The sequence below is a fragment of the Pezoporus flaviventris genome, unplaced genomic scaffold (genome assembly GCF_033815535.1).
Source record: "Pezoporus flaviventris isolate CSIRO_AGI_PZ_B2104156 unplaced genomic scaffold, CSIRO_AGI_Pfla_v1 ptg000006l, whole genome shotgun sequence".
Taxonomy (NCBI): Eukaryota; Metazoa; Chordata; class Aves; order Psittaciformes; family Psittacidae; genus Pezoporus; species Pezoporus flaviventris.
Window position 1 is genome coordinate 20101734 of NW_026892554.1, and position 18267 is coordinate 20120000.

At 60.8% G+C, this 18267-nt stretch overlaps 3 protein-coding genes across 6 annotated transcripts in view; 2 read left to right on the forward strand and 1 right to left on the reverse strand.

Annotated features, from left to right (window-relative positions):
* Window positions 1–7725, forward strand: part of SEMA7A (semaphorin 7A (John Milton Hagen blood group)) — a 140520-nt gene extending 132795 nt beyond the window's left edge. For 2 of the 3 annotated variants that reach the window (XM_061447327.1, XM_061447325.1), the window contains 8 exons: window positions 356–495; window positions 790–968; window positions 1156–1264; window positions 2110–2308; window positions 3859–3974; window positions 4698–4849; window positions 5325–5392; window positions 5770–7725. In XM_061447327.1, coding sequence (XP_061303311.1) covers window positions 356–495; window positions 790–968; window positions 1156–1264; window positions 2110–2308; window positions 3859–3974; window positions 4698–4849; window positions 5325–5392; window positions 5770–6119 — 1313 coding nt within the window. In that variant the 3' untranslated portion in view covers window positions 6120–7725. The remainder of the gene's footprint in view (window positions 1–355; window positions 496–789; window positions 969–1155; window positions 1265–2109; window positions 2309–3858; window positions 3975–4697; window positions 4850–5324; window positions 5393–5769) is intronic. The other variant, XM_061447326.1, reaches the window with a different exon arrangement.
* A 5244-nt stretch (window positions 7726–12969) lies between these two features.
* On the forward strand, window positions 12970–16877 carry LOC133265699 (cholesterol side-chain cleavage enzyme, mitochondrial). Of its 2 annotated transcripts, XM_061446407.1 has the most exons (9): window positions 12972–13383; window positions 13918–14073; window positions 14197–14396; window positions 14875–15078; window positions 15477–15637; window positions 15713–15879; window positions 16010–16088; window positions 16265–16456; window positions 16561–16877. In XM_061446407.1, the coding sequence occupies exons 1-9, from the start codon at window positions 13148–13150 to the stop codon at window positions 16681–16683; spliced, it is 1518 nt and encodes a 505-aa protein (XP_061302391.1). In that variant the 5' UTR covers window positions 12972–13147; the 3' UTR covers window positions 16684–16877. The 2 variants fall into 2 exon arrangements, with proteins under 2 accessions (XP_061302392.1, XP_061302391.1); XM_061446408.1 differs by lacking the exon at window positions 16265–16456 and having other exon boundaries at window positions 12970–13383.
* Window positions 16878–17049: 172 nt separating this feature from the next.
* Window positions 17050–18267, reverse strand: part of CCDC33 (coiled-coil domain containing 33) — a 42521-nt gene continuing 41303 nt past the window's right edge. Inside the window, exons 19-23 of the mRNA XM_061447480.1 lie at window positions 18072–18144; window positions 17753–17916; window positions 17534–17617; window positions 17323–17418; window positions 17050–17187 (exon numbers count right to left, since the gene is read on the reverse strand). Of these exons, the coding sequence (XP_061303464.1) occupies window positions 17050–17187; window positions 17323–17418; window positions 17534–17617; window positions 17753–17916; window positions 18072–18144 (555 nt within the window). The remainder of the gene's footprint in view (window positions 17188–17322; window positions 17419–17533; window positions 17618–17752; window positions 17917–18071; window positions 18145–18267) is intronic.

Consider the following 18267-nt stretch of genomic DNA (forward strand, 5'->3'; position numbering starts at 1 on the left):
ACAGAACTTGCAGGAGGAGGCAAGCAGAGCACCAGCAAACAAACTGATAGAGCTGGAGCCATGAGGCTGGTCCCATGCTTACACAGAACTCCCTGCCATGGGGATGCCAGCTAATGATGCTCAGAGGGACCTGCTGCTGCTGGGGATGCCCTTTGTGGCAGTGGTGTATTAATAGGAAGAGCATCACTGGGTTTTCCACAGTGGAACACAAACCAGAGTGCAGCCTGGTCCCACCAAGGGAGCTCCATGATGAGAGTTCTGCTGTGCAAGAAGGGAGAATGGGCTGAAACAAGAAAAGAGAACAGATGAAAGGTGTTTAGGCCAAGGTTTTCTGATGGCTCCCTTCCCTTTACAGACCCTCAGTTTGTCAAAGCCACCACATTAAGGCACGAAGAGCCTCACCAGGACAAGATTTACTACTTCTTCCGTGAAGACAACCCGGATAAGAGTCCTGAGGCCCCTAGAAACATCTCTCGAGTGGCCCAGCTGTGTAAGGTACCACAGGAACAGAGTGTGGTGGGGAGGCAGGGATGCTGCAGGGGTGGCAAATGGACATGCCAGCTCACTTGGTGTTATGGGCATGTGATTTGGCCCCTTTGGCTCAGTTCTGTCCCGTGCCACAGAGTTCATGTGGGGTATGGCTGTACCCTTTTGGCCTTCCCATCCTCTGGCTCGCATCAAGTGTACCTCTGGAGCATCCCTCAGTTACTCATCCAAGATGCTGGACGGGGGGGCTCTTTGTGTTCTTCTCTGCTAAACCCTGACTCCCTGCTTTTCCTCTCCCTCCAGGAAGATAAAGGGGGAACCGGTTCTCTCTCTGCTTCCAAGTGGACCACCTTCCTGAAGGCCAGCTTGATTTGTGTCGACCCAGTCACCAAGGGCAACTTCAACTGGTTGCAGGATGTCTTCTTTGTCCCTGCGAGTAACTGGAGGCACTCCAAGGTCTATGGGCTCTTCACAAACACCTGGTGAGGGTCTCTGTAAAGCAGAGAGATGTCCTGTCCCACAGCCCTTTAGTCTCCCTGGCAAGCATGTGGGTGCAAAACAACCAGAGAGGACGTAGTCAGCGGCAGCGCGATGCACACAGCCATGCCCCAGCTGCATTGGGATGGCCAGTGTCTCCTGACCCTCTCTCTTTGTCTCGTTGTCTTGCAGGGGAAGCTCTGCTGTTTGTGTCTATTCCTTTGGGGACATTGACAACGTGTTTCGGACCTCCAAACTCAAAGGCTACAATGGTCCCAACCCAGAGGTCAAGCCTGGGCAGGTGAGTGAGGGATAGGAGTTGCCCAGGTGAAGTGGGGAGGCCTCCCAAGGGCTGGTCCCTGCTCTGGCACTGCAGGTGGGGGCACAGTCCCAGCACTGAGCAGGCCGGGGAGGGCTGGGGCAGTGAGAAAGGTTGCAGGCACTGTGGGGAAGACCTCAGCTTTGTTCCCAGAGACAAAAGGAGGCTGGGTAAGGTCCAACACCTTCATAGAGAGCACAGGGAGATGGGTTCAGACCTGCCTCAGCAAATGGGTCTGTGAGCTCTGGTGGGTGAAGCTGGAGGATAGAATCACAGAAAGGTTTGGGTTGGAAAGGACCTTAAAATCATCCAGCTTGCTCCAATCCCTTGTGTCCAACCTGGCCTTGAGCACTGCCAGGGATGGAGCATTTACCATTTCTCTGGGCACCTGTGCCAGTGCCTCAGCACCCTCACAGGGAACAACTTCTTCCTTATCTCCAACCTGAATGTCCCCTGTTTCAGTTTGAACCCATCACCCCTTGTCCTATCACTGCAGTCCCTAATGAAGAGCCCCTCTCCAGCGTCCTCGTAGCCCCTTTCAGACACTGGAAGCTGCTCTGAGGTCTCCACACAGCTTCTCTTCTCCAGGCTGAACAGCCCCAGTGTCCTCAGCCTGTCTCCATACAGGAGGTGCTCCAGCCCCTGAGCATCCTCATGGCTTCCTCTGGACTTGCTCCAGCACCTCCATGTCCTTGTTATGTTGAAGGCACCAGAACTGCACACAGTGGGGTCTCAGCAGAGCAGAGGGGCACGTTCCGCAGGGGGACCGCAGGTAGGACTCCACCAGCCCTGCCCCTGACGGTGCCTCTTGTCCCCTCCTGTCGCAGTGCGTTTCCTCTGGCCAGCACACCCCCAGTGAGACCTTCAAGATCGCTGACAGCCACCCGGAGGTGCAGGACCGCGTGGAGCCCCTCTCCCCCACCAAGAGCCCCCTGTTCCACAACAAGCACCGCTACCAGAAGATCGGGGTGCACGAGGTCTCGGCGGGCGACGGGCGCCGCTACAACGTGCTTTATCTGGCAACAGGTACTGGGAAGCTTTCCCTATGGAGTTCCCTGGAGCTTGCTTTCCCCTCGAGGGCAAAGAATCCGAGGGAATCAGACAAGACCCCCAGTGCAGGGCGAAGCGAGGGGCTGTGTTCCCAGCTTGGCACATGTTTGTCAAGCAGGAGAGAGCTGCCAAGTCCCAGCACAGCTCGGTGACGCACAGATTGGGCTGCATAGGCAAAGGCTGAAAGCAGCATCCCAGCATGTGGGATTTACCCACTTGGGCTGCTTCAAGGCTGTGGTAGATCTCAGGCCAAGTGTTTTTAGGGCAAGGGAGGGGTAGCACAGCCCTCCCCACGTGTCAAGCAGAAATCCTTTGCAAAAGGATCACCTCTTGCTCCTGCTTGCTCTAGTGCAGCAGCGCAGGCTTCAGGTGAGGCCAGCACCTCTGGTTGGAGACACAGCCAGTGCATCCCAGCTGCTGGTGGCCCTGGGGCAGCCGGAGATGCTGCAGAGCTGGGACAAGCCAATTCAGCTGCAGGAGAGTGGGATGGAGAGTAAAAGGTTGGTGAGCTGCCTGGGTTCGCATGCAGTGCAGCTACCTGCTGCATGGAAGGCACAGAGTTCCCTCTCGTGCCTCCCCGCCTGCATGGGCTTGCTCCCTGCAGCTCTGTCACCCCTTTTCCTGCCCTGTGCTGGGCTTTGTTCCCTGCCACTTGTGGAGGGGTTTTCTGGGGCTTTTGTTTCCTAATCTGTGATTAAAACAAATGCAGACAGCTCGCAGTAGGTGGCCTGGCTTGGATTAGGGCCCACACATGCTCCGCTTGGCTTGATCCTGCTGAAAGCTGTAGTTTCAATGCAGCTCATGCCTTGCAGAGCAGTCAGGAAGCCTGCTCCAAGGTGCAGGGCTTGGCTGCCCACCCTTGCTGCAGGCACGGAGGCACCTGGGGGGCCCTAATCCCTGCCTGACCCAGGGTCACATTTTCCACCTCCCCCTGGCTGGTGGTGGAGAAGGGGGTGGCTCCTTGGGCAGGGGAAGACAGGCTAAAAGGGGGTAAACAGTGAGATTCCTGAGCCGTGTTCCCTCGGGATCTGCCTTCCCACCCCTCCACCAAACTGACTTGTTTTCCTGGCCCACCAGCCCGCTGGGACCGGAGTCAGTTTAACCAGAAGAACAGAAAGGCAGAGCTCCCAAGTTTCAGCCTCGGGCAAGCGATGAGATGATGCTTGGGCAGGAACAGGCCAGGGATCAAAGCAGAGAGCTGCTGGGTTTTCGTGCTGAGGCTGGTCAAAGCAAGCAGAGCCAGGTCCAAAGGGTGAGGAGAAATGGGCTCCTCGCGGCTGGGAGGATGACAGCGGTGACAAGGCTGTGCTGTGGGAAACGGGCAGAGCAAGCAGGCTCCTTCTCTGTCTTCTCTGGGTGGTTGGGTAGAGGAATCCAGTCAAGCCCTGCTCTGTGGAATGGGAATTGTTTGCCGCAGCGAGGGCTGGAGGCGGTGCTGGTTCTCTGCCTGCCTTCCCCACAGCCCCTCTGCCTTGCCTCTCTGCTCTCAGCATGCTCCATCAGGGCTCTCCCCTCTTTCTTTCCAGACAAAGGATCCATCCACAAGGTCGTGGAGCTGCCAGACGGGGTGCAGAACATCATGGAGCTCCAGGTCTTCCCCAAGAAGGACCCAATCCAGTCCATGATCCTGGACCACAAGAGGGTGGGTCTCTCTGTAGGAAGGTCAGGCTGTAGCTTTAAAAGCAGGCAGCAGGAGAGGCAGAGACAGAGGTTTAAGGACAGCCCATGGATGTGAAGGAGCCTCGGAGTGGGTTGTGGGAGGTCCTGCTTTGCTAAGGCTGGGCTGATGGCCCCAGTTCTGGGTGGTCAGTGGGCAGCAGAGCTTTCTGGACACCTCCTCTCCTCCAGAGGCATGGGAAGAATGAGGGTGTTTGCTCCCGGGCCAAATCCTGCTGTTTCCCTCTCATTGTCCAGCCCTGCTGGTGGATGAGCTGTGAGGCAGCGCTGGTGCTCCATCCCAGAGGTGACAACACTGCTATCACCTCATGGAGCAAACTTAGTTATCCACAGGGCTGGCGGGGGAAGGATGCTGCTGCCCCTCCCAGGATAGGGACTGCATTGCCTGGAGACCTACCGGCCCCACTGATGATGAAATCATAGAATCCCAGCCTGATTTGGATTGGAAGGGACCTTAAAGCTCCTCCAGTTCCAACCCCTGCCACGGGCAGGGACCCCTTCCACTAGAGCAGCTTGCTCCAAGCCCCTGTGTCCAACCTGGCCTTGAGCACTGCCAGGGATGGAGCAGCCACAGCTTCTCCGGGCACCCTGTGCCAGCGCCTCAGCACCCCTCTCACAGCCAAGCTGCAGGAGAAGTGCCGGACACTCAGGTGGCCCCGGGATGAACCCCTCTGCTTTCCTCCCGCAGGCGATGCTGTACGTGGGCTCAACAGACAGAGTGCTGGAGGTGCCCATGGCCATGTGTGGGGCGTATCGCAACAACTGTGACAGCTGCCTGCTGGCCAGGGACCCGTACTGCGGCTGGCTCAATGGCTCCTGCCGGTCCGTGTACCTGAACCGGTACGTGATGCCATCAGCTGCCTCCTGCTTGCTTCCGTGTGAGAAATACCCACACTCGGTGTTCCCCTGCCTGGCACATGGTTTTGAGGTCATCTTCCTACCGCAGGGAGAGATGAGCCCATGGTGTCCGTGCGGTAATCGCACACACATGTCTGTGCTGTCCCGAAAGCCAGCCCTCCCGCAGCACCCTGCCCTGGAGGGGGAGAGGTCAGTGGGGTTTGAGCACCCAGCCCCTCTTTTGCTGTTAGAAACATGCACAGGTCTGCTGGTTGTGATGCTCTTCATTGTGGTGACTTGCTGGGTCTCGCATTTGTCATTCGTCACCCTCCTGAGTCGTGTGCTTGTCCCTACCCAGCTAACATCAGGCGTTTAAACACTTCTTCCTTACCTAATCCACTACATCTTGTATGAGCGATTCCTTTCTTAGCCCTGAAATGCTGCTTCCCTGATGTTAATGCTTATTCCCATCTCCTAGGGAGGTGCATCAGAACCTGAACCTGGACCCGTGGCAAGGGAAGTGCCAGAAGGGGGACATTAAGGAAGGTATGTGAAGGTTTTGAGCTGTAGGCTGTGAATCCAGGGGGTGTTTTGGGGCAGGGGGGCTGATTCTGGAGCCTTTGTTTGTTGTGCAAGGGCTCAACAACTCATTGCAGGGGAGCTGGGAATGACCATGCTGAAGCCAGGACACCTCCAAGCCCCTGCTTGGGGTTAACTGCTCCATAATGGGTTTCTGAGCTGGGCGATGGGGCTGGTGCTTGCTGCTGTCCTAGGAGAAGAGACTTGAGGCGTGGGTCAGGCCCTGCTGTTGTCATTCAGTGGCTGTATGACTTGTCCCCATTGACCCAACTGTTCTTCCCTCCAGGCCTATGGGAGAATCCGTGGTTCCAACGTCTCATCCCCTTGTTCTCAATCTCTTCCAGCAGATGACTATCAGAACATCACAGTGGTCCCTTTCTCCCGCTACTACCTCAACTGCCCCATCGAGTCCCACTATGCCACCTACAACTGGTACCACAACAACAGCCTCATCAAGACCTGCAACACCACCCACCCCCAGCAGGACTGCTTCCACTTCATCCAGAACGTGAGCCACATCCACTACGGCCACTACGTCTGCATCTCGGAGGAGGACGGCTTCAAGCAGGCTCTGGTGAAGGAGCGCCTGGTCAACCAGCTCAGGTTCATGTCCCAGAAGGGCCAGGCCACCATGACCTTCGCCTCTTGGCTGCAGCTGCTCCTGATGATGGTGTTGGTGGAGCTCTTCCACTGACCACCATGGGGCTGCGTTCCCACCGTCCTGGCTGCTGCTGCTGCTGCTCCTGCACTTGCTGTCTGCTCCTGAGGCGACTTCTTTTAGTCACTCCTTGGACTGCCTGTCCCCAAAGGGGTCTTGGGCAGCAGCCTCTCCATCGTTGGCTGTGGTGGAGGAGGCATGGTGAGGAAGATGGGACTGCAGGGCCAGCTGGAGCAGGGTTTGGGGACAGGGAGGGAAGGGAACAGGTGGGGGACGTTCACTGTGCCCAGCAGCATGGTGTCAGCTTCCCCGCTGTGGACTGTTCAGGGGACTCCGGCCAATGTGCATGCACTGATCCTCAGGGCACGATGACTCCTCTCTTTAGGAACGTGCATGTGATGAAGAAGAGGAGCCAGCCCTTGGCCTTTGGAACTGGTTGATCTATGCTTCACTCCAAGTGGGGACTGATGCCTCCTATTTTTTGTGGCTAATGTTAGGGTTGGAGGCAGCTGGAATACTCCCAGTGTCGCATGTGAATCCCCTTCTGGTCTGGAGACTTGGGCTCTGGAAAGGGTTGAGGGTATGGTTTCATTTGATTTCTGTTTTGCAGCTGGCTTTGATGTGGAAGGGAGCCTGGGAGCTCGCGCTGGAAGCCTGCAGCGGCAGGCCCGCAGTGAGCGTTTTGCATGGAAAAGCCTGGGAAGATGACTAGATTTGGGGTGTGGGGAAGGACAGACCGAAGGGGACAGGAAGGGAAGGTGGAAGCAGAGCCCAAACCAAACCCAGGAGGCCCTGGGAAGGAGTTTGAAACGCACAAATCCTCTGCAGGCAGCTTAAGGGCATTTCCGTGTGGGCAGCGGGCAGCGCCTGCTCCCTGCGCCTCTCCTAAGGGAGAGGGACCGGGCTTCCTCAGGGATGGAGGCAGCAGGCGGCTGATCTCAGGGCGATGCTGATGGGCTCGGGGTGCTGCCACGGCTCCCCCACCGCCCCGAGCAGCTCTGCTTCTCTCCCTCACCATGAAGGGACCAGGGGCTTTGCTTCCCTTGGGCTTTGAGGTCTCCAAGCAAGACTAAACTGTGAAAACCGGGATGTTCTCCCTTGCGCCTGTGGGCAATGGGGCGATCCCACACCTTGTCCAAACCTTCCCCAGCCTCGGGCTGTGCAGCAGGGGGGGGGGACACATCCTATCTAATGCTTCCAATAACCTCTCCCAGCAGCACAGCTCCTGCTTCGTGCCTGCTCAGGGACACTCAGGAGTGCCCGAGGGGTCTTTATGGCAAGGGGAGAGATGCCCCGTGTCTCTCGTGACTGCAGACTGTGGACAACGGGCCCAGAGCTTCCTACTGCACTACATTTCCAAGATACCCCCCCCCCCCCCCCCGAATCTAGGATAGAGCTTCCTTACATCCCTTCTCAAAGCACTTTAACTTTGTGAACTAACAAATACCTATTTATTATCAACTGGTGATTACTGCACTTGTATAATTTTATAATACTCTAGAAGGTGGGTCCAAATTAGAGAAGAGGGGAAAAAAAGCAAACAAACCACAAACAGCTACCAAAAAACAAACCAACAACCTTTCAGAGCTGTGACCAAAGTGAGAACGTGACCGCTCAAATAAAGAATGGAAAAGAGCAGGAAGCAATGAGAAAGAGTGCTGTGTGTCTCACCGGGAGCAAGGGATGCTGCTCGGAACGGGGCCGGGGTCTCTCTTGTCCCTCTTCCATGCCCTAACCCCGGTGTAGGGGCTGCGCTGGTCCATGATGTGCAGTGGGGTTGGAGCTGACAGCAGAAGCCCCCCGTGCCTCGTCTCTTCCTTTGCATGAGGTTTGGCAGAGCAGCCCACTGCTGGCACCGGCAGCTTGAGGAGGAGGAGCAGCAAAGCTGCTAAAGCAGCTCGAGTGTGAGCTCCCTGCAGCCACCACGGTGGGACAAGGTGGGGAGCTCACCCTGGTGCCCAGGGGTTATCATAGAGCCACAGCCTGGTTTGGGTTGGAAGGGACCTTAAAGCTCCTCCAGTTCCAACCCCTGCCACGGGCAGGGACACCTTCCACTAGAGCAGCTTGCTCCAAGCCCCTGTGTCCAACCTGGCCTTGAGCACTGCCAGGGATGGGGCAGCCACAGCTTCTCTGGGCACCCTGTGCCAGCGCCTCAGCACCCTCACAGGGAAGAGCTTCTGCCTAAGAGCTCATCTCAGTCTCCCCTCGGGCAGGTTCAAGCCATTCCCCTTGGCCTGTCCCTACATCCCTTGTCCCAAGCCCCTCTCCAGGTTTCCTGCAGCCCCTTCAGGCACTGGAGCTGCTCTAAGGTCTCCCCTTCAGGAGCCTTCTCTTGTCCAGGCTGCCCCAGCCCAGCTCTCTCAGCCTGGCTCCAGAGCAGAGCTGCTCCAGCCCTCGCAGCATCTCCATGGCCTCCTCTGGCCTCGCTCCAACAGCTCCACGTCCCTCTTGTGCTGCTGCCCCAGAGCTGGATCAGGGCTGCAGGGGGGGTCTCCCCAGAGCACAGCAGAGGGGCAGGAAGGGTGGGAGCAGAGCACTGGGGCGATGCTGTGTTCCCCCCCCAGCTGCACTAACACCGTTTTGGCTGCCCAGCTTCTGTTTTCTTGCCCCCAAAAGCAGGTTGTGAGGATGCGATCAAGCACTGCTGGGGCAGCTCCCGGTAACAGAGAGACCCCACAGATCCACAAAGGGGTGGCAGCATCATCCCCATTTCCCAGCTTTTGCCCGTGCATCCTCATCCCCGCTCCCTGGGAACAGCCAGGACAAAAGCCGGAGCCTGGTGCCCTATTTCCTGACAAAACCAGCAGCAGGAACGCTGGAGCCCGGGTTTATTCTGGGCTGCTTTCCCCTGACCTCCAGCTGTTTCCTTGAAGTACAATGAGCCGCGGGCTGGGGTTTGCTGTGTGCTTCGGAGGCATCGCCACCCTCACCACACTGCCCACACTGCTCAGTGAGCTGTTTGGGGCAGGCACAGGAAGGTCAGCTCCAGCAGCCCTTCTGCAGGCTTCCTCTGGAAACAAAGCCTCCAGAGGGTCGGATTTCTTTTCCAGCGCTGGTTTTGGGGGGTTATTTCTGCCTCCAGCCTTGCAGGCAGAACAACAGACCCAGGAAATCCTGTGCCTGCCTTAAGGGGATGCAAACGCTGCTGAGGAACCCCCCCTGCAGCGGCCTGCTTGCTGCAGGGCATGCGCTGACCGCGGGCCCATCCGAACTGCTGTTCCTGCCATAGCATCCCCCTGGGCAGCTTTTCCTGGTGGGATGGGAGCATAGAGCATCCCCCCAAAGGAGCCAGCTGGAGCCTGGAATCGGGGTGCCCCCAGGGCCAGGAGGTGGGGAGGGGATGCAGAGGTGCTGCCGCATCGCGGGAGCGTTTTCCATCCTCCCCATTGCCTGGAGCGGATGAGCCCCAGCCCTCTCCTGGCGTTTTCCTTCTATTACATCTCACTGTGGGCTCGGCCCGTCCAGCCCTTCCCGGGCACACCTGAGCGAGCGGGAGCTGGTCGGGCAGCATTCCCATGGGTGTCCTGCCCATCCCGCCCGTCCCACCTGGCACTGCCTGGCAAAAAGGAGCCGTGAGCTGACCTCACCTCTCTGGATCGGGTACCCGAAACCCTGCCACCCACCCGGCTCCTTCATCCCTGCTCCTCCTCCCTCCCCAGCCTGTTTGCCTGGTCTCCGATGTGTCTGTGCTCTATCCACAGGGCTGTTTGCTGCCCTGCAGCTATTCCCTCCTTTTCCCTGTGGATATAACCAGCCTGAGGCTGCTGTGTCTGTCCGAGCACGGCTCTGGGCTCCTCCTGCCCATGGGCCACGCTGCGGCATGGGGACAGGACGTGGGTGATGCTACGCCACGAGGCGGGTGATGCAAGTGGGAAATGCAGCTGCTTACTAGAAATGAGGTGCTGGGGAAGTTGAACACCAGATAAATCACTGTTCCTCTTATGAATTTCCCCCTCCAGCCATGAATTTCCACCCCGCAATCCCCCAGGGGTGATGCCAGCCAAAGAACAGGTCCCATCAGGGCGAAATTCCCCATCCCAGCTCAATGGAGATCCCAAAACCAGGCACCAACCTCGCGATTCCTAGGCCTGCAACTGTGCACAGTAACTGAGTTAGAGGAGACTCACTTTAACGGAGCAAGGCAGTGACAACGACGTGGAACTGCCCCTGTTTCGGTTAAAGCTTGTCCTGGCTGGGTCCATCCTCCTGAGGAGCTGCTCTGGGTGCTCCAGCCTCCTGCTTTCAGCCCCGAATGCCCCAAGGATGCTGCCCAACACAGGCCGGGGCATCCCCTTCTGTGCTCCAGGGGAAGCCCTGCAGCAGAACCTGCCTGCTGATGCTCCGGGCTGGGGCAGTGGAAGGTCTCCCTGTCTCAACAGACTGCTGTGGGAACGGGTTTCCAGCCCCATGGTGAGCCACGGGGGGTTCTGAGCAGCAGGTTTGCTGCTGAACGTCTCCCAGGCACCTGCTGGTGGGCAGGAGCTGGAAGCCTGCAGTGAACGGATCCGCTCACGCAGGCAGCAGGGAAGCCCCCGGCATGAAATCACTGTTGAGAGAGACGTGAGAGCCACCGTCCTTCCCAAGGGATGGGTGCGAGGAGCGGGGAGCTGAGCAGCACGGGCCCATCAATGGGTCCAGCTTCTGTTTTTGGGTAGGAAAGCAACGCAGTGAGCTCCGTGCCCTTTATCCCGCCACCAGTTTCATGCCTGCCCTGCTCCACTCTCCATCCCAGCAATGGGATGCAGCCCTTTTGCTCTCCCCCACAGCAGACCTGCTTCCAGCATCACCCTGGTTGAATTCAGCCCCATTCTGACCGGTTCCCATTGGCTCCGCACAGCAGAGGGGCAGGAAAGGACGAGCTGCCAAAACACTTCCCCTGTGCGTGTCGGCATTCCCAGCCCCAGGAGCACAGAGGGATGAGGTCAAGGAGGGGAGACTGAGATGAGCTCTTAGGCAGAAGCTCTTCCCTGTGAGGGTGCTGAGGCGCTGGCACAGGGTGCCCAGAGAAGCTGTGGCTGCCCCATCCCTGGCAGTGTTCAAGGCCAGGTTGGACACAGGGGCTTGGAGCAAACTGCTCCAGTGGAAGGGGTCCCTGCCTGTAGCAGGGGTTGGAGCTGGGTGAGCTTTAAGGTCCCTTCAACCCAATCCAGGCTGTGACCCTGTGATTCCATGGGGGATGGGTCACATCTCCCCCTGGAGCTGACCCACACGGGGAAAGCCCCATAGGTGGAAAGCGAGAGCAGAACACCCACGAGATGCCACCTCTTAGCAAGAGGAAAACCCACTGGAGGGACCCTCCTTGTCCCAGCGGGTGGCACAGGGAGGAGGCCACCGGGGGTGGGGGAAAAAGTCTGTTTCAGTTCACTGAAAGCACCAGGGGACTTGAAACCAAGGCAGGCAGGGCTGTGGTGGGGCTCTGCCTGCAGAGGTGCAGAAACGCTTCCCACAGGTGACGTGCCCACCATGGGGGGCCCCACTGACGCAGGGATGCTGTGGGTTCCTGACCCGTTTCCTTCCCCCCCCCTGCTTCGCACCAGAGCCCCCCCAACCACACGGGTTCCGGCACCCCCCTGCTCGCTTCCGTTGTGCTGAGGGTGGAAACACTGCTGAAGCGGGTGCCCCCATGTTTGGAGGCCTCAGAGGGAGAGCAGAGCCCCACCACAGGGTGTGATGGAGCCCATGAGCTGGCTCCAGATGCTTGGGGAGGTGGTGGAAAGAGGGGGTGCGGGGGTTACACTGGGTAATTGTCACCTCTCGGGGCTGCGGGTGGTGGCTAATGGGGCCACACGGCTCAGCCCTGGGCCCGTGTGTCCCTCCGTGACCATTAAACCCGTGTCTGTGTTTATGGGAGCACAATAGGTGGCCCAATTGGACTGACCCCATTCCTGTGGACAGAAAGGAGTCACCAGGATAGGGATGGTGCAGGGGTGAAGGACAAGGGGGGGTGACTGTGCCACCATGTGTGTGCGGGGCTGCTCACAGTGAGCTGGTGGGTGCTCACCCGGGCGGGTGTCTTCACACTGACAATGGCACCTGGGACAGGAGGGGACAGAGCCGGTGCCTGGCAGGGGTCAGGGACACGGGCAGGGGGGACAGAGCCGGTGTCGCTGCCGGCCCGGCGGCAGCAGACGGGGCAGACGCGCCCCCCGGTGGCCGCCGCTGGTATCGCAGCCACCGCGCAGCCCGGCTCAGCATCCCCGGTGCAGCATCCCCGGTGCAGCATCCCCGGTGCAGCATCCCCCGCGGCTGCCTCTTTCCTCTTCCCGGCTCCTGGGGAAAGCGAAAGGCCGTGGGATGATGTCCCATGGGCACCCCAGGGGATGTCCGGGGACCTGCCTGGGATTCTCCCATACCCTCCAGGGCACCACAAAGACCCCAGGGACACCCCAAAGGCCCAGAAATGCCCCAGTTCTCTCCTCGGCCTCATGATCTCTCCCACTTCCTAGCTGGTTGCCAGTGAGCGTTACTGGGACTGGGAACAAGGGACCTTGTCTGCCACCAAGCTCGGCCCAGGCCAAAATACCCCAAAAAGCTATTTCCTCCTGGCAGGAGTGGGAGTGTTTGGGGTGCCTGCTGATGCTCTGGGGCAGGAGAGCCCAGAAAGGGGGGACCTGCCTCCCCCTGCACCCCGTGTTGCAGGGAGGGCAGAGGTGAGACCCCTCAGCAGTGTCCAGGCGGTCCCCAAGTCTGTGACCTGTCCTGCCCGTGCTTTATTCTGCCTTTTGTCCCCCAGACCACCGGTGTCATTTACTCTGCAGACAAAACAGCTCTCCCCTTGCAGGCTGGGGTTTCCTTTCAGCGGTAGCACGGCCCCCCCTTGTCACCCCACGCCACTCAAGACCTGGGCATGGCAAGGCTGGGGTTGGGGAGGGGGGGATGATGCTCTCCAATTCCCTTTGGCTGCCTCTGCCCTGTATCTGCCTCCTTGCCGGGGCGAAACGCCCTGAGCCCGTCCCCGTCCCTGGGCCGGGACGCGGCGGGAGGCGGGCGAGAGCATCAATCCTGGAGTGAGGCCAGGCAGGAGATAAGCGCAGAGCAGCCCCGCTCCGTCCCGCGCCGCTCCCATGCTCGTCCGCGCTGCACCCAAGCCCGGCACCCTGCGGGGATGGGCCCCGGCCCTGTCCCGCTGGGCTGGGGGGGCCGCCACCCCCGCCGTGCCCACCCCTCGCCCCTTCAACCAGCTGCCCGGGGACTGGAGGGCCGGCTGGCTCAACCTCTACCGCTTCTGGCAGGAGGGCGGCTTGCACAACCTGCACCACATCATGGCTCGCAAGTTCCAGCAGTTCGGGCCCATTTACAGGTGAGGCAGCGCCTGCCTCACCCCGGCATCCGGCCCTGCTCCCGGCGCCGGCTGCCTTTCCAGCCGGGATGCTGCTGCTGCTGCTGCTCCCAGCCCTGCTCCAGGCGAGAGGGAGGTTGAGCTGCTGGAGGGAGCATCCTGGCTTGCTGTGCGCTGGCCGGGCTCGATGCTGTGAAGGGGGAGAGGGGGGACCCGCGCCTTGCAGGTATGGGATGTTGGGAGGAGGGATTCTGCACCTTCCCTTGATTTCCATGGGGTCTGGAGCTGATATTCCCAGGAAGGATGGGGGTCTGGGTCCTACACCCCCCTGCTTTGCCTGCCTGAGCCCTGGGAGTGCCTGCTCCTGGTGCTGAGTCCTTGCAGCCCCTGGGATGTGACCTGCAGGTGGGATTTGATCGGATGTGAGGAGGAGAGTGCTTGATTTGGGGGTGCTGGGTGAAGGTGGTTGATCCGGGGCAGTGAAGAGCTGGGGAGGGGGGGGTCATAGATGAGGGTCAATGCATGGGGCTGACCCCCCGCTCCTCACCCCGGCAGGGAGAAGCTGGGTATCTATGAGAGCGTGAACATCATCACCCCCCGGGATGCTGCCACCCTCTTCCAGGCGGAGGGGACGCTGCCGGAGCGCTTCAGCGTGCCCCCATGGGTGGCTTACCGCGACTACCGCAACAAGCCCTATGGCGTGCTCCTCAAGTGAGTGGGGACCCCCAGCGCACGGGGGGTGGGAGCACCGGCAGCACCAGGAGGGCAACGGGGATGTTTGCCCATGGTGATGGTGGTGGGGGCACCTCTGACCCCCGCTTTGGCATCCCGCAGGACAGGGGAAGCCTGGCGCTCGGACCGGCTGATGCTCAACAAGGAGGTGCTGTCGCCGCAGGTGGTGGAGGGGTTCGTGCCTCTGCTGAGCCAGGTGGGAGACGACTTCATCCGGCGGGCACGAGCGCAGGTTGGGAAGAGCGGCCGGGAATACTGGACGGCAGACTTTACCCATGAGCTCTTCCGCTTCGCCCTGGAGTGTGAGTGTCAGCGGCAAGGCATCCCCCCCGTGCCCTGAAATTCCCTTTAGCAGGAGGTGGGCAAGGCGCCACGTCTCCTCCGCCTTCATCCTCAGAGGTGAAACAAGGTTTTGCTGCGGGGTCTGGAGGGGTGTCCTCTGCGGACAAGTAGAGAACAACTCAACACTGATGCTAAAGCACTGCTTTATCACTTGCTGGTCACCAATCAGCAGCCAGCCCTGCCCACCAAGGGATGCCTTTATGGCCCCGTGATGCTCAGAGCGAGCAGGAGGTCCCCATAGAATCACAGAATGGTTTGGGTTGGAAAGGACCTTAAGATCACCCAGTTCCAACCCCCCTGCCATGGGCACGGACACCTCACACTAAACCGTGGCACCCAAGGCTGTGTCCAACCTGGCCTTGACCACTGCCAGGGATGGAGCCCCTGGGAGGGTGGAGGGGACGGGGATGTGTCCCCTCAGAGGTGCTGTGCTTGCAGCCGTGTGCCATGTGCTGTACGGGGAGCGCCTGGGGCTGCTGCAGGACTTCGTGGACCCCGAGGCGCAGCGCTTCATCGACGCCGTGGCCCTCATGTTCCACACCACATCCCCCATGCTCTACCTGCCGCCCGCCCTCCTGCGCCACCTCAACGCCAAGACGTGGAGGGACCACGTGTGGGCCTGGGATGCCATCTTCTCCCAGGGTGAGTGCTCCTCCTCTGTCAGCCAAAGACCCGCTGAGGGCTCGGCTCCATAGGGCAGCATCATCTCACCAGCACGGGTCCTTCTCCTGGGTCTAACCGCCCAGCACAGGGCTGCCAAGCCCAGGAAGGCTTTCCACATCTGGAGCCTGTGGGATGTGGAATCATCCAGGAGTGATGGAAGGGCATCACATTGAGGGTAGCATCTCTCCCAGAGACGCCTGTGGCCTCACAGAGCTTTTGGCACCCTGTGCACCCGCACCCATCACCCTCTGTGCCCACCCAGCCACTGGTCCGTCCTGCAGCAGGGACCATGGAAAAGCCACCGTCATGGGGCAGTGGTGCCTTCCTCCTCCACCATGGCCCTGGGGGAGGAAGGCCACGTCCGTGTCTCTCCTCAGCGGACAAATGCATTCACAACGTGTACCGGGACCTGCGCCTGCAGCGCAAGAGCACCACGGAGTACATGGGCATCCTCTGCAGCCTCATCCTGCAGGACAAGCTGCCCCTGGACGACATCAAGGCCAGCGTCACCGAGATGATGGCGGGCGGCGTGGACACGGTGAGGGGCGTGCAGGGAGCCCGGGCAGGCAGCGGGGCCCGGCCGGTGCTGAGCTCGCTCCCTGCCCCGCTCCAGACCTCCATGACGCTGCAATGGGCCATGTTCGAGCTGGCGCGGGCCCCGGCGGTGCAGGAGCAGCTGCGGGCAGAGGTCCTGGCTGCCAAGCGGGAGGCGGCGGGGGACAGGGTGAAGATGCTCAAGAGCATCCGGCTGCTCAAAGCGGCCGTCAAGGAGACGCTCAGGTGAGGGGGACGGCAGCAAACACCCCAGCCCCGTCCCTCCTGCGCTGCTGGGTGCTGTGGAGCAGGGCGGGACATGGGCAGGGGGGGGTGTACCCAAAGCGAGGTGAACGGGACCTGTCCCCGCACCCAGGCTGCACCCCGTGGCGGTGACCCTGCAGCGCTACACCACGCAGGAGGTCATCCTCCAGGACTACCGCATCCCTCCCAAGGTGAGCACCGGGTCCCTCCTCACCCCGACCCGCTCCGCATGAGGCTCCGGGAGGGTGGAGGAGGGACCCGGGGCATGGATGGGTGACATCCACTGGGGATGGATCCCTGCACACCAAGCACCAGGGAAGCCCCATAGGGAGCCCAGACCCACAGGGCTGATGCTGCCTCCGAGCAGACGCTGGTGCAGGTCGGTCTCTACGCCATGGGCCGGGACCCCGAGGTGTTCCCGAAGCCGGAGCAGTTCATCCCGCAGCGCTGGCTGGGGGCTGACCCCAAGCACTTCAAGGGGCTGGGCTTTGGTTTCGGCCCCCGGCAGTGCCTGGGCCGCCGGATCGCGGAGCTGGAGATGCAGATCTTCCTCATGCAGGTGAGCATCCCGCTGCTGGGACACGGCCGCAGCGGAGGAGGCACCTGGGGGTCGGTACCGGCAGCGCTTTGCTCCTCCCTCCGCTCTGTTCTCCCCCATCCCAGCTCCTGGAGAACTTCAAGATCGAGACCATGCGAGCAGTGGAAGTCGGGACCAAGTTCGACCTCATCCTGATCCCGGACAAACCCATCTACTTGACCTTGCGGCCGCTCGAGTCCCTGCTGTGAGGAGCTGGATCCTGGCAGCATCCGTTTCACCTCCTCCCAGCCTGACTCCAGCCCAGCGCCGGGGCTCGGGGGACGGCTGGGACGCGTTCACGGCCACAGCCTTGGCTGCTGCATCCCTGCCTTCGCTCCAGCGCGCTCAAGGCTGTGCTTACGCCAATGGGGGAGATAAACCAGAGCAACCCCAACCCTGCTGCTGCCCCACCGTGCTGCTGCACCCCCCCTGCTGCTGCTTGGGAGTCCCCAGGGTGGTCCCCGTGGCCGTGCCCCTCCTGATGCTCTGCTTCGCCTCTGATTTGCTCTGTGATCTCTCCACGTGGAAAAGCTCCTTCCTGGCCAACGTTTGGTGTCCTGGTGTCTCCGGCTGGCTTAGGGCAGGGGGGGCAGGGGCTGGGGGCTGCTCAGGTGAGCCCTGGACATCATCATTGGCAGGATGTGCTGCGGAAAGGGGGAGCTCTTGGGGAGATGTGAATCCTCGGTGTGGTGAGGGGGCTGCAATAAGAGGGTCTGGGGTACCCTGGGGCGAGGGGGGTCAGCCCTAGGGACCGCCCTCTTGTCCAAGGCAAACCCCCTGATGTGGGAGGCTGGAGACCCCCCGCTTCCCCCCATGTGGGGTGTCCCTGGTTCCCCCCCGCTGCTCACCGTGCTGGGGATGTGGGGGAAGCCGTGCTCCTGCTCCAGCAGCCGGGTGCCCAGCTCCTGCTTCTCCCGTCCCCAGCTCCGTGCTGCCTCTTCCAGCTGGGACAGACCCAAACCAGGTTGGTTTCACCCCAGGAGTGGGGCACACAGATACCACCCCCCCCACCCCCCCAAGGATACCCAGAGCCCCCTGCATGGGGTGGGTGATACCCACCTGCTTCTCCAGCACCCTCCCGCGGGCCTGTGCCTCCTCCAGCCTGGCCAGCAGGGACAGCTTCTCCTTGGCCCCAAAGCCACCCTGTGATGAACCGGAGTGGGGAGAGGCAACGCCACATTCCCCCTTCCCACCCCTGCTCATAGGGGTGGCTCTCACCCCATGCAGACACAACCTAGGCGATGCCCCCCAGCCCTGTGCCTCCCTCTCTGCTCTCACCGGCAAGGCTGGGGGCTGTGGGGCAATGGGGGGCAAGTGATGGGGGGCCCTGGCCAGCTCCTCCCGCAGCCTGCAGTTCTCAGCCAGCAGCATGGTGTACACCTTGGAGGGCTCTTCACCTGTGGGGTGGGGTGGGGGGGACACTGGGGTGTGTCTTACACCCCCTTCATACAGAGATGGGGATAAGAGCACAGGGGGGGATGCGGAGGGCTCAGCACCAACACTGATCGCCCACCCTAGACCATCCCATGGTGCCGTCCATCCGAAGGGGATGGTCACCAGCTCCCCATCTGAGGAGCCCATCCCCTCTTGCACCCACCCATCAGCTTCCCAGTGCTCCTGCCTGTCCCGGCAAGCTTCTCCTGCAGCACCCGCTCCATCACCTCCATCACCTGCAGGAAGGAGCAGAGCCAGCCCCATGCCACCCGCCCAACACAAAGCTGCGGTGACCATCCCATGTCCCCAGCCACCGCAGCACTGGGGTGGGCCGCAGGGTCCCATCTGCTCCACAGAGC